At 51.0% G+C, this 13,933-nt stretch overlaps 1 protein-coding gene across 4 annotated transcripts in view; it reads left to right on the forward strand.

The window, feature by feature from the left end:
- The window catches only part of NMNAT2 (nicotinamide nucleotide adenylyltransferase 2), a 221,413-nt gene that overhangs the window by 179,664 nt on the left and 27,816 nt on the right, over positions 1-13,933 (forward strand). For all 4 annotated transcript variants that reach the window (XM_040263835.1, XM_040263837.1, XM_040263836.1 and 1 more), the window contains 6 exons: positions 3,655-3,743; positions 4,558-4,625; positions 6,804-6,882; positions 10,484-10,610; positions 11,842-11,922; positions 13,067-13,111. In XM_040263835.1, coding sequence (XP_040119769.1) covers positions 3,655-3,743; positions 4,558-4,625; positions 6,804-6,882; positions 10,484-10,610; positions 11,842-11,922; positions 13,067-13,111 — 489 coding nt within the window. The remainder of the gene's footprint in view (positions 1-3,654; positions 3,744-4,557; positions 4,626-6,803; positions 6,883-10,483; positions 10,611-11,841; positions 11,923-13,066; positions 13,112-13,933) is intronic.

Genomic DNA, 13,933 nt, shown 5'->3' on the forward strand with positions numbered 1-13,933 from the left:
TTCAGGGCCCTCACAAGTCTGATGCCCACTTGCCTAGCCAATAGTATCCCTCCTTCACCCTCACCACACCCCTACCAGCCCCCCACAGCCTAACCCTCATGACTAAGACTAAACTAGTGGATGAGCTTTTTTTACATTGTGAAATTTCTTGGTATTTGCTGGACTTCTTGCTCTCCTTGGAAAGACAAAATTATCTCTCCTGTCCCTCCTCCCCTTTGCCCTTTGTCTCATAGAGTTGTTCAAGCAGAAGGGTGCCACACCTAGGTTGTGAGCAGCTTTTTACTTAAATTTATGACTACCAGAATAAAATACACTAGACAATATTGTAACAGTTGTTTCCATTAATTATGCATAAACATACATATGTATGTGTTGCATCAGGATATAAAATGTGTTTCTTACTGTGGATTATAGTAAAACACTACCACCGAGAACAACATTGAAAGCCGTGGCTATGGCACTCACCCGCTTTGTCTCTCATCAGAGCCATCAGTATAGCATTCTGTTTCTCCATTATTGTGAACCTGTGGAGAATAATAAATAAAGCCACTCTTATCCCTTTGGCATCCAGCATGGTATTTTGTGCTCAATAAATGTTAAATGAATTGAATTGCCTGCATGATCACCATCATGACTTTTCTGGGTTTAACTACTTCAGATCAAGAATCCTGTTTTCAGGGTTAGGGTTGGGGCTGTTTGTTTCAGAAATTGCTTCTTTGTGAGGCAGTGAGCAGTGGAGCATTGCCAGGGGAAGTGACCGCTCATATTGGCCAGAGGAAAAGGGTAGTGTTTTCTAAGGCAGTGAGGTTGCTTGGTGCAACCTATTTCTTTTGGAAATCCCTGTGTGTAGTCTGAGGAACAGAGCTTGGCTCTCTGGATCAACGTGGCCCAGTGGAAAGAACCCCTAAGGGAAGGTGGCTACATGAGCCTTCTAGGTATGAGCACTTGTTGAACATGTATTGCTCAATGAACAAGCCACTATACCAAGTGCTCAAGAGCCTAAGAAGTCTTTGGCATGGGAGACAGACTGAGCGACTTTTGGAACATGGAAATGTTTTCTTAAGCCTGCACAGTGGCAACTGAACAAGCCACGGTTGTTTCAATGTAAATCATCTTATTCTCAGCTTGTTCTCACACGTATGTTAATTGTACATCTTCTTATGAGTTTGGGACCTCTTCTCTACAGCAAAGTCCCCTGGCTTTGAAGAATTCTGTACAGAAGAGGAGCAAAGACATACACTTTCAGAAGCAATTTCTGGACCAGGTCCCTTGAACAGGGTGATCAGGGAGCTAGTAGGTCAGTAAGTCTAGCAAAAGGAGATGTTGCCAGGGCAGGCATGCCAGACATGGGGTAGAGCTGAGCTTCAAACACAAAACTTGGGAAAGTGGAGAATAAAGAGAGGACATTTTCTGTAAGACAGGGAGAGGAAACAAGGTCTGGCTTATTGCAGCACAGGATCTGTGATAGCCAAAGGCTGTACGAAAATGATCCTAAGGAAGACTGGGGTATAAAGGGCAAAGGGAAGAGGGGAGGCTAAAGAATTTATTCAGATTTCAAACAGGTTTTGTTACAGGGTCTTCAGTTAATCCTTGACCTCAAAGTAAAATTTGGAAATTAGTGAAATAGTATCAGTCATCTTTTAAAAGGCAAAAGTGGCACACTTGTTAGAATGGTTCAAATAGGAAAACAAAACTGGTAATACTGAATGCTGGTGGAGCAGCAGGAACGCTCATTCGTTGCTGGCGGGAATGCTAAATTGCGCACCCGCTTTGGAAGACAGTTTGGCAGTTTCTTACGAATTAGACATACTTTTACCATATGTTCCCACAATCATGCTTCTAAATATTTACCTGAGTTGAAATGTATGTTCACTCAAAAATCTACACGTGACTGTAACATCAGCTTTATTCATAATCTGTGAAAACTGAAAGCAGCCAAGAAGATCTTCAGTTAGTGAATGAATAAACAAACTGGTCTGTCCGGACAATGGATTATTATTCAGCAATAAAAAGAAATGAGTTCTCAGACCAGGGAAAGACCTGGAGGAACCTTAAATACCGATTGCTAAGTGAAAGAAGTCTGTCTAAAGAGGCCACATGGTGTATGGTTCCAGCTATTTGGCATTTTGGAAAAGGAAAAAACTACAGAGAGAGTAAAAAGATCAGTGATTACCAGCGGCAGTGGGGAGGGAGAGAGATGAATAGGCACAGCACAGTGGATTTTCAGGGGGAGAAACTATTCTCTACGAAACTGTAATATGGACACGTGTCATTATGCATTTGTCAAAAGCCATAGAACCTTACAACACAAAGAGTGAATCTCAATGTAAACTGTGGCCTGTAGTTAATAATAATGGGTCAACACAGGCCCATCAAATGTAACAATTATACCACACAAGTGCAAGGTTGTATAGGGGTATAATAGGGGAAGTAGGGTGTGGGGGAGATCAAAAGATAGGGGGTTGAATACATAGAACTCTATGTACTATCTGCCCAATTATTCTGTACATCTAAAACTATGCCAAAAAATAAAGTTTACTATTATTTTTTTAAGATCTCTTTAAAAAAAAAACTCCAAGATTTCACACTGAAAGAAGGAAAAGGCAAATGTGATGAGACTTATTTATTATTATTATTTTTTAAAGAAACCACAGAGAAGATACAATTTGTTTTTTGGGGTTGGCGGGGGTGGGGCGCTGTGCCGGCTCTTCTTCATTGCAGTGTGTAGACTTCTCTGGTTGCAGAGTGCAGTCTCTAGAGTGCACGGCTCAGTCGTTGCAGCACGCGGGCTCATGAGACAGCTTATTTTTAAGTTGCAAGAGAGCCAGCAAGGTAATCCCAGAACCTTGCTTGTAAACGACACAGACAGTTCTGCTGCCCAAGGCCCTGGTCCCTTACAGACTCCCTCGCCTATTCAGTAAATCCATGCCACCTTCCCTCAGCTCTAGATGCTCAGTGCTATTGGATTTGCACAATGAGCTGCCCTAGAAGAAAGATGGAACCAAAACCCTTCACCCCTTCTTAATTAGCTGTATTGGCTCATGAAAATGAAATTGGGCTTGTCTGGTAAATTTGAAAAAGCAACATCACAGATTATTTTCAGCAGAAAAAAAGGGGGAGATTTTTTTTGGCTGAACTTTTCTCAACCAACTGTAATGACAGTTTTCTGGTCTGATTGTTAATTCTCCCTAATTACGTAGAAGGCCCTTGAAATTTGTTTTGATGGATTTCCTCTTCTGAATAACTAGATGAAGCAATCAGCCCACCTTTCATATTATAAGAAGGTTCTTCTTTTTTCTTTTTTAAAAACTACTCCTCCGCTTTGGAATAATTTCTGCTAGTGATCGTAGTGGTAAATTCCAATCAGTTGCTTTGAGGCAGGTGCTTGTTTTAAATCTCTCTAAACTCATCCAGCACTGAACCTTTAAACCTGGATTAATCCCCTTGAGTTCTAAATCATTTTGCTTTGGGAACTGAAATCTGGTTCCAGCACCTTTTGAATCACCCACGTTTGCTTTGAAAGTTGGCACTTTCCATTTAAATGGCAAGAAAGATGGGGAATAAGCCTTACAGAGCTGAAGGTATTGATCTCAACGATTACTTTTAACTTACACCTTTCTTGTTTATAATATGAGGTTTTCTTCTCTTAATTAGAAAGAGCCAGGGATTATCTGCACAAAACTGGAAGGTTTATTGTCATTGGCGGGATCGTCTCTCCTGTCCACGACTCCTATGGAAAACAGGTGGGTTTCTCCTTTGTCTCCATCCTCCCTAAGCCCCGTTCCTGACCTGATGATGCCACTGGCGTAAAACTGCCCCGCTGCCGTAAAACTGCCCCGCTGCCGTCTTTGCTGCGATTCTTAGAGATGCAAAACCCCCAGTAGCAGGTGTCCTGCTTCCCGTCTCTGGACCACAGTCAGACCTGAGCCAGTGGGATTTGGGCAGCAGCTGGGAGAAACAGCTGCCCATGCCCAGCCCCAGTCAGAACGCGCTAGAAGCGGAGCTGGCCCCCCTGCTGAGGGCCAAGGATGCCAGACTGGTGGCTGGTTATGGGCCGGGCAATCTTTCCTGGGATTTTAGGAGAAAAGGCCTCTGCCTCTTATAATCTGATTTACAATTCATGTTCCCTTTCCTTCCCTCCCTGCCACACATCTCAGGAAATCTGGACGCTGTCAAAGTCCTTCACCTCCTCCCCCAGATACAACCTGGTGGACTCCGGGGAAGTCACCCAGCCCGATGGAGCCGGGAGACCAGGCAGCACTTGCCATGTTGTCTCATCCCTGTGATGGGTGCGCCCTGGCCGCCCTAGTCGGCAGAGGCTCTGACTCTGATGGGGAGGGGAGCGCACCGCTCACACCCTCCTTTCTCTTCTCCCCACTCCGGCACATCTGCTCCATGGCTGTGTGTGGCAGCCTGACATGTGGAGGGCTCCCACTCTCATTCTCTGTCATCCCTGAAAAATGGTGCCCTTTTATAATGGGCTGGCTTGGGATGGCATCTTGGGGAGGCTGTGGGGAGCAGGGCCGGCCTCTTAGCGGTCGCTCTGTTGCTTCCCAGGGTCTTGTGTCGAGCCGGCACCGTCTCATCATGTGTCAGCTGGCCGTCCAGAATTCCGACTGGATCAGGTAGGGTGGGCCTGAGGATGCCAAAGTGGGCGGCCCTGGGACTCCCTGGGGCTGGGTGGGAAAGAGGAAAGGTCCCCACAGCAGTTTGGAACCCACAGGAGTGGGGAGCATGGGGGAGATATTAGCCCCATGCAGGCGATAATCATGTAAACATTGTGGGGTGGCCTAACTGGTGACTCATTTTTTTAACCAAGCCATGGAGCCCGTGAAACTAAAGAGGGAGCTTTCAGTATTTCATCTGCTCTGGCACCTGTGGACTTACGAGTCTGCTCAGAGTTTCCAAAAATGTCATGGGGATTGGGGTGGGGGCCAGAAAACTCAAAATGCCTCTCCGCTTCCATCCCCACTCGCTTCCATGAGCTCTTCACTACCTTTCAGGGAAGGTTCCGGCCTTGGCTCTTTTCCGTTCCTGTTCAGGCTCCCTAGGGCCCCGTGCCAAGGGCGGGACAGAGGTGTGTGTTGGGGGCTGGAGGGAGGTGGGTATGAGTGCACACAGCTTTTCCCTCAGAGGGTCCCTGGATGGGCCCCTTGCTAAGATGGCAGACACCATTATCCGCTGAGCTGGCTGTGTAATTAACGCAGGCTTCCACTAAGTATGCTAATTATGCTCCCCACAGCTCCTACAGTTATAATTTGCATGAGAAGATGATGATTTTAAAAAAATAATGACACACCATGTGTCCCGTAATTCCCCCTCATGAAAGAATAAGCAGCACCTAGAGGTTTCCATGAAAGGAAGGAAATGAAGGGCCGCTGACCTCAGAATGAGGGCTGCAGAGAGTTAGCAGGGGAGAAATGAGGTGGGCGGAAATGAGAGCAGTGAAGGGAAGCAAAGATGATAATTAAACGGTGATCCGTGCCATTTGTGTGCAGTAATTTGTGGGAGCAGCGCATGCCCTTTATAGACTTTCTCATCCCCCCCCCCCCAACCGCCGCCCTGAGATAGAGGTGAGGTCGGGAGACGGCTTAGGAGAAGTCAAGGAGCTTGCGAGGGAAGCACATCTGTGGTCAAGTCTGGGTAGAAGCAAAGCCTCTTAGCTCTGCCCATCATGATCTCGGGGGAAGGAAGGGTCCAGTGGGACAGGAAACGGTTCCTGCTTGTCTGTGATTAGAAGACTCTGAAATAATTCCCCCTTTCCTTCAACGCATATTTACTGAGTACATAGTGCACGGCTCCAGGGGCTGGGAACATCAGAATTTTGAGAATTGAGATCACCAGAGAGGTCGCAGCTAGCTCTGAAGATAGGAGCTGGGCCCGCAAAGCCCCTGGGCGCCGGGGAACCTGTTCAGCCAGGTCCGGGGTCTGCCCAGCTCAGAGAGGATGCCTGTCTCAGGTCAGGGATCTGAGAGGGTCAGGCTCAGGGCAAGCCGGGTCCTCTGAGCATTTTCAGTTTGTGAGGCCTGTCTCTGGGAACCCTAATTGTGCTGCCTGGTGGGAGGTGACAGAATGCTCAACTGCTAAGAACGTGTTTGAGAAAAACGTCCCAGTTTAGCAGCTCATTAAGTTGGTAATGAAGCCGGAGCACTGCCTCCCTCTGGGCCTGGGTCCTGGCTCACTTCATGTCCTGGGTGAAGCAGGAGTGGCCGGTCTGGGAACTGTGCCTTCCAGTGTGGCTGCCGCACCCACCTCCATGCCCACCACACGCAGGAGCCGACACAGGCAGTTTCCCCAGTTCAGGTACCTGCAGTCACCACTTGATGAGGACGTGGCTAGTTTCATTCTTATCAGAATCCTGTAAGGTCCAGAAGAGAATTCCCCAGAATGGGAGCAAGATGCTATTCTAAGCACTCTGCATGTACAACTCACTGACCCCTTTTAATAACTCCACAGGAGAGTTATTATTGTTATTCTCATTTTACAAATGGGGAAAGTGAGCACCCAAAATCACATAACTTACTCAAAGCCCCACAGTTGGGAGGGTCTGGTGCTGGTATTAAACCCGGCCAGACCAGTGCCAGCATCAGTTCATGTAAGCCTGTAGCATTTTCCTCTCATTTTACAGAGGGGAAACTGAGGCTCAGGAAGGTATTTCAAGCTCATGTTTTATTTGATTTGAGATCTAAGTACACGATATGACCAAGTCTGTGTAAGCTTTTTGAGCTCTGCCTTTGGAAGGAACCTGTAAGCGAAGAGTGTGAGAATGGAAGCCAAGGGAAGTTTGTCTCTCCGATCGTCAGGGTGGACCCGTGGGAGTGCTACCAGGACACCTGGCAGACGACCTGCAGCGTCCTCGAACACCATCGGGACCTCATGAAGGTGAGCTGGGCCGGGCTCTGGGCCGGGGGCCCGCAGAGGCCAGGCAGCCTGGGAAAGGGGGACTGCCCCAGGTGTTCCCGGCTTCTCCGCCAGCCGTGGGGAGACCAGCTCTGAGCAGCATCCAGGAGGGCAGTGAGACTGGGAACCCAGAACAGCCCCAGAGCCTGCTCCCTGCCTTGAACTCCTCCTGAATATGACTGGGGGCAGCTTTCATCTCCCGGCAGCAAGTTCAAGGCTGGATTCAGAAACCCTGCAGCTGGGAAACTTCACAAAGTGATAAGAGAAGGAGGAGAAAGGAGCGCTGGGTGGAGGCACAAGGGGCCAGGTCCTCCCACCGCACCTCCGGAGGACCCGGCGGTCCCCTTGCCCGGTGCTGTGCCAGGGCTGCAGTACTGCACTCCTGCAGGCATTGTACACCAGGCACACTCTTTCCTCCTCACAGGAGTCCACGCACAGACAGTGTGTTCTCACCTCTGATTTATTTGTGGGTAAAAGGAAGCATGGGCTTCCGTCTTGGCTCAGTGCTAAAGAATCTGCCTGCCAATGCAAGAGACGGGGGTTCGATCCCTGGGTGGGGAAGATCCCCTGGAGGAGGAAATGGCAAACCACTCCAATATTCTTGCCTGGGGAATCCCATGAACCCACCAGAGGATCCTGGGGGACGACAGTCCATAGGGTCACAAAGAGTCGGACACAACTTAGTGCCCAAACAACAACAACCAGGAAGCGCAGAGAGGTGAACCAGGGTATCTTAGGACCCACAGTGACTGCCTCGCCCACCCTGACAGCTGCCTGGGGCTTGTGGCCAGGTGCAGCGACCAAAGAGCTGGTTGCTAGGAAAGCACAGGTTCCACGCCAGCCAGCAGCAGCAGTCGGCATGTGCAGAAAGTACCCTTCACAGATGGATGCCAACCCATCAGCTCCACCGTGACAGGGTGAAAAGCAGTACCATTGATGGCAAGAAGCCCGGCCCACGGAGACAAGACGCAGGGCTTCCTGCTCGCCTCCACTGGTCCTGATGCAGAGCCCCCCGCCCCCCCGCCCCAAACTGTGATCAGAGTGGCATCATCCTGACGCAGGGAGTGCGCCCATTCCCTCTGTATTCACGGTCAGAGGGCCTGTCAGAATCTTCTCCTTGGGGCGCTCTCAGCAGCCTCAACCATCCCCCTACCCCCACTCTACCCGCGTTATTTGAACAGACGTGGACCTGGGACTCCAGACCATCCAGGGAGTTAAGAGCAAGAGGAGTAGAAAGGACAAGCTGGCTGGTGCTTCATCTATTAAGCTGAAGAAAACCCAACCCCCTTCTCTCTGCTTTGAGAACCCTTCTAAGACATCCTGAGTCCCCTCGACAGGACAAGGTGGCCCTGACCTGCTCCTCTGGGCTGGTCTCAACAACAGCAGTAATAAAGATGTATCCGTCAGGGCAGGCTGAGATACACAAATATCCTTCAGATCTCAGTGGCTTCACAGAAGCTTATTTCTCACACTGTGGGTCAGCTGGGGGCGCTGCTGGGGGGCTGCGCTCCTTTCAGTCACCGGGAGCCTCAGGCTGCTCGATGGAATGAGGAATCAGGGGCCCTGCAGGCATTCCTGAGCCCTGGCTCTGCCCAGCCAGAAACCGTGGCTGCTGTTCTGCTGTCTAAAAGTCTGGGCTTCCCGAACCCTCCCTCTGTTACTCATGCCCAGAGGCATCAGTCTGGGCCTGAGATGCTTGGCCAGGAGCCACAGCTGTTGAGTGATGGTTACAAGCCAGCAGAGAATGTCAGTTCTGATGGTCCCCCGCCTTGGAGCAGGAGTGGGAGCTTGGAGCTGCTGGTAACTCTCAGTCTCCCTGGTCCCAGCATCAGGCCGGTGTTCCTGGCATGGAAAGTGGACCTGTCAGAGAGATAGACACAGGGCTTAATAGGCGAGGCAAGGCTGTGAGAACGTGGGAGCCTCTGGAGGGCAGAGCAGGGCAGGTGGCCAGCACGTTTCTTCTCCAGCACAGAACAAGTCGAATGGGACTAATGACGCATGCCGCAAGAGGAAGATGTTCCTCGGCTCCCAGACTGAGAAGGTGGCGTTTTTCTTTTCTGGAGGTGAAGTCATAATAAAAGGGAGGCAAGCTGTCCCTTCCACTCGACCAGCCACAGCCGGCCAGAGAATCCCACAAAGCAGGCTGAGATGATCCCGTGGTCCCCAACCTCGGCTGGCTCCCAGATGCAGCAGGATACTGCTATGCCCATCTCCCATCACAGAAGTGACAAGTCAGCCCACAAGATCAACGCCTGCCCTTCCAGGGCTCAGAAAGACTCATGTGCTGCTCTGCCTCCAGGGTGGCATGTGGAAGATGCCTTTGGAGGGTCACCCCAGCCCTGGGACCTGGGGGTCCCTTGGCAGCCTGTGTGCTCAGTCATGTCCGACTTGTTCCGACCCCGTGGACTGTAACAGCCCGCCAGGCTCCTCTATCCATGGGATTTCCCAGGCAAGAATGCTGGAGTGGGTTGCCAACCCAGGGGTCAAACCTGCATCTCCCTCTTGGCAGGTGGATTCTTTACCCTTGAGCCACCGGGAAGCCCTCCAGCAGAGGGAGTCAGTAATCCAGAAAGGGTGGTGGGCCAGGGATGAGGGGAAGCTGGCTCTCAGGGAAGGGACTTTGAATAAGCAACAGCCCTGTGAAGCTCAGCAGATTGAAAATTCATCCTTTGTTATTCTGTGGCCCAGAAGCTGCTCTTCCACCCTCCATGGGCCAAGGCCAGGGGTGGGTGGGGGGGTTGTTTCTGGGTCAGCTGTGAAGAATGCTGCGTTATCAGCGCTGTGTTTGCTGTGGCACTAAGAGAAGTGGCAGCCCAGATAACACAGCACAATGGATAATACACAGAGCATTTCCGTTTGGCTCTGGAATGTGTATTTACACTCTGAGCAGGCGCAGAGTTCCCAGAGCCCCTCCTCCCCCTTCTTGCAGCGCAGACATCCTGCTCCGCCCAGCACCGCTCCCTAGCCTGGCCCTGTCGCTGGCATCTCTGGCCTGGCACCGCTCCGCGGCCTGGCCCTGTCACTGGCATCTCTGGCCTGGAGAGGCAGCAGGTGGTGATAGCGCCTGGTGTTTGTGTGACCTTTCCCGAGCTTGCACAGCCCTTCTGCAGACATGACCTCATTTTGAGTCCCATGAAGCAGGCGGGAAAGGCACGCGCATTCTACGGAAAGTCACAACATGCGCAGTTTCTTTCATGTGCCAGATGTTCTAAAGGCGCTCCATGTATGGGCGCTCGTGTAAGGCCGCCACAACCCAGAGAGATGGCTCTTGTTGCCGCTGTCAGTGAGGCATTCGAGCTGAGGTTCAAGACCAGGTAAGTTAACTATCCAAGGTCACGCAGCCAGAAGGGGACAGAACTCAAACTTGAACACAGGTCTGTTCAACAACACATCCAATGCATTTCCCAGGGAGTCATCTCGCCTCTTACCAGCCTAGTGTAGTCTAGGGCACAACTAGGGTCTAGAACCCTCCCCCAGTCCACTGTCTCAGCTCTGGGACACCTCACCATGATGGCCAAGCAGATGAATGTTTGGGGATAACTGGAAAAGACTTCACTGACTGTGCTCTTCTTCCTCCCCGCAGCGGGTGACTGGCTGCATCCTCTCCAACGTCAACACACCCTCCATGACACCTGTGATCGGACAGCCCCGAAATGAGACCTCCCAACCCATCTACCAGAACAACAACGCGCCCAGCAAGCCCACCGCAGGTAGGGAAACGCTGGTGTAGAGCAGAGGCTCTCGAACTTCAGAATCGCCTGGAGTTCTTGTTAACTCAGATCACTAAGCACTGTCCCAGAACTTGATTCAGTAGGTCTGGAAGAAAGAAGAGAATTTGCATTTTTTAAAAGTCGATGGTCCAGGGACCATGCTTTGAGAACCCGTAAGAAACAGCATCAGAGAGAAATAGTCACAGTGATAGAGACAGATTCAGGGACAGAGAGAGACAGGGGTTGATGGTATGTATTTTAACATAAATATGACTGCCCTAACTGGGAATTAAAGGTACCAAAGGGAACATTTTCCTCTGCCTTTTCCAAGGAGGTTGCGCATCCTGCCAAGGTCACACGGTAGGAAGTAGCAGGGACAGAGGTCAAACCCAGGCAGTCTGCTGCCAGCCCCTAACCCCAGCCCCCCAGCCAGCTTCAGTCATCCCTTCAAGGGCCCCCAGCACTTACCCAACACTTCTGCTTGCCCAGTGCTCCGTGCATTACACAGATTCTCATTTAATGCAGTAATTCTGTGATATAGATACTATATTCCCACTTACAAAAAGAAAATAGCTCCAGAGAAGGTAAGTGATTTGCCAGAGGTTACGCAGCTCAAAGGTCTTTCCCCCGTGGCTCATCGGCAAAGAATCCACCTACAATGCCGGAGCCGCAGGAGACTCAGGTTCGATCCCTGGGTCAGGAAGATCCCCTGGGATGGGGCATGGCCACGCATGCCAGTATTCCTGCCTGGAGAATCCCATGGACAGAGGAGCCTGGTGGGCTACAGTCCGTGGAGTTGCAAGAGCCAGACACGACTTAGTGACTAAACAACAAGAAATACCTGCATAGTATGCATAATAAAAATGGAAGAAAATAAATAATATATGACTACTTCAGTGGCAGTTATCACTAGCGGTAAAATTATGGATACTTCTTTTCCTTTTAATATTCATTCTTCTATATTTTCCAATTTTTCAACACTGTCATAAACACCACCAGAAAATAGATTCTGATCTAGGGCTCAGATTGTTTGTTCCGTGGACTGGAAATGAGAAGCAGGAATGGGGCCGTCACCTTTCTGTTCTTTCTCTCCACCCTCCTGCCCCCCATGACCCAATCCCCACCCCTCCACGCAGCCCCATAGTTTCCAGGGCCCCAAGGCGGGGCTGATGAGACTGTGAGTTATGAGTGGTCCTCTCTGTCTGCCCGTCTGTCTTGCTCTCTCCCGTAGCCAAGATCCTGGGAAAGGTGGGAGAAAGCCTGAGCCGGATCTGCTGTGTTCGCCCACCAGTGGAGCGTTTCACCTTTGTGGGTAAGGGAGCAGCCACCCTCTTTTTCTCCTCCTCCCTCTTTCATGCAGCAGACACCCCTAGCACCTGCTGTGGCCTGAAGCACTTATAGCGCAATGATTGAGGGAGAATAGAAGATGTCACTGGGCCTGCAGAGCCCATCTGTGACGGGAGCCAAGGGATGCGACCATCCTGGCCTGAGGCTCCTGGAGATCTCCCGCACTCACCTTCCTTCTCTGGGCTGTGCTGGTCCCTCCTTCCATGGAATGTGTCCACCTATCTGAGAGTTTTCAGGGGCCCAGTGGCCCCTCTCAGGCCCTCCCGGCTCTGCCCATGTCAGTACTTCTGCTGAGAGGCTAAGAACATACACGCCCTTTTCTTCATTTTCTCCATTCTTTTGGAGAAAAAAAGTGGATGACTCAGCATGGATGAGAATACCCACCTTTAGGTCTCTTTCTCCTACAAACCCAGATTTGACTCTGCAGGAGAGCTGAAGGTCTAGCCCTCATTCTTTTGACTCTGGGACCAACTACTGCCATTTCTCAGGTTTCCAACTTCCAACCTTGAACCAACAGAGATGGTCGAGGAGGAAGGGAGGCAGGGGGCCAGGGTGTCATCTCTGTGGTGCTGTGCATACCGTAGGCCCCATGCGGGGCGCCCCTTCAGCGCCCATGGCAAAGCCTCTGTCTCTTTGACAATTTCCTGGGGCTTTGCCTTCTGCCATATGAAAAATCTCAGCCTACTCAGTTTTGCTTGTTCTCTGAACCAGGTAACCCTGAACAAGAGAGGGCCACCTCCTTGTGACTCTGCCAAACTGCCTCCTTAGGTTTGAGGATGCTGCTTTTGTGGCCAGCCTCCTCCCACTCCAATACAAAAGGAAACAGAAGGCTCTCGGCGTGAGTGCGTGTGTGTCCATCACTGGCTACCCAGCCAGGTGGTCTAGTTCTGAATTCCCAGAACAGTGAATCCTGCCCTGGAGCCTGAGGAAGTGTTCCCTCTCCGTTTCAAGCTGGACCGTGCTCTCCATTTATGCTACTCAGATGTCCCTACTTGCACCCACCCATCCCAGCCCGTGTTCTCCCTCTGAGAAGCCCCTCAGGCAGATTGAGAGTCAGGTACCAGGAAGCTGGTTCCCTGATGCTTCTGCATTCCCTTTTGCCTCCCTAGATGAGAATGCCAACCTGGGCACGGTGATGCGGTACGAGGAGATCGGTGAGTGGGGCTGGAAAAGTGGGAACGTTCGGGACCTCCTGCCTCCAAAGGGTACAGTGGGGGAGGGGGAGGGTTGCAACCCCTGGAGGGTGTTTGCAGCAGGGTCTGCTCTTGGAAGGGTAATTAATTGCTCTCAAGCTAAGAGCATGTTCTTAGTTATCTCACCTGTACCATCTCCCAACTGGACTCCAGCAGGTTCCCTGGAGGTAGGATGGGGTCCGTAGGTAGTTTCCCCTTTAGAGCGTCTTCATCTCATTCAAAAGACATGGAAGTTCAGTTCATTGCCAGCCAGAGATTCTTCTCTTGCCCGCAACACCATGCCCACAGAAGATCCCCTACCTTCCTCACTGGAGGGGTCCAGTGCTTGGAGCCATGTCTGTGATCTCCCCCACAGCCTTGGGTGGACACTAAGACCCTGACTGTGTGAAGGCAGTAAAGGCCCCAGGCCAGAGCAGGTGGAGGGTGGTTACACGGAGCTGTCAGGATGGGAAGGCACTGACTCCCCTAGAAATGAGATGAGTCCTGAGCAGCCCTAGGAAACAAGCCGGGAAGCACATTTTCCCAAGGTTCCAGAGTAGCTTAGAGACAGAAGTGTCTGAAGCCGGAAAAGCACAGACACGAGAATGGAGCTCGAGCTGCTGCAGGTCCCAGGTGACAAGGAGGGTCAGTGACAGCTGGAAGTCCCCAAAGGACTCAGCATGGATGAGAATATCCATCTTTGGGTCTCTCCTACAAACCCAAATTCAACTCTGCAGGAGACCTGAAGGCCTAGCCTTTGTTCTTTTGACTCTGGGGCCGACTAATGCCATTTTGGAGAAGGAA

Source organism: Oryx dammah, unplaced genomic scaffold (assembly GCF_014754425.2).
Source record: "Oryx dammah isolate SB20612 unplaced genomic scaffold, SCBI_Odam_1.1 HiC_scaffold_21, whole genome shotgun sequence".
NCBI classification, from domain to species: domain Eukaryota; kingdom Metazoa; phylum Chordata; class Mammalia; order Artiodactyla; family Bovidae; genus Oryx; species Oryx dammah.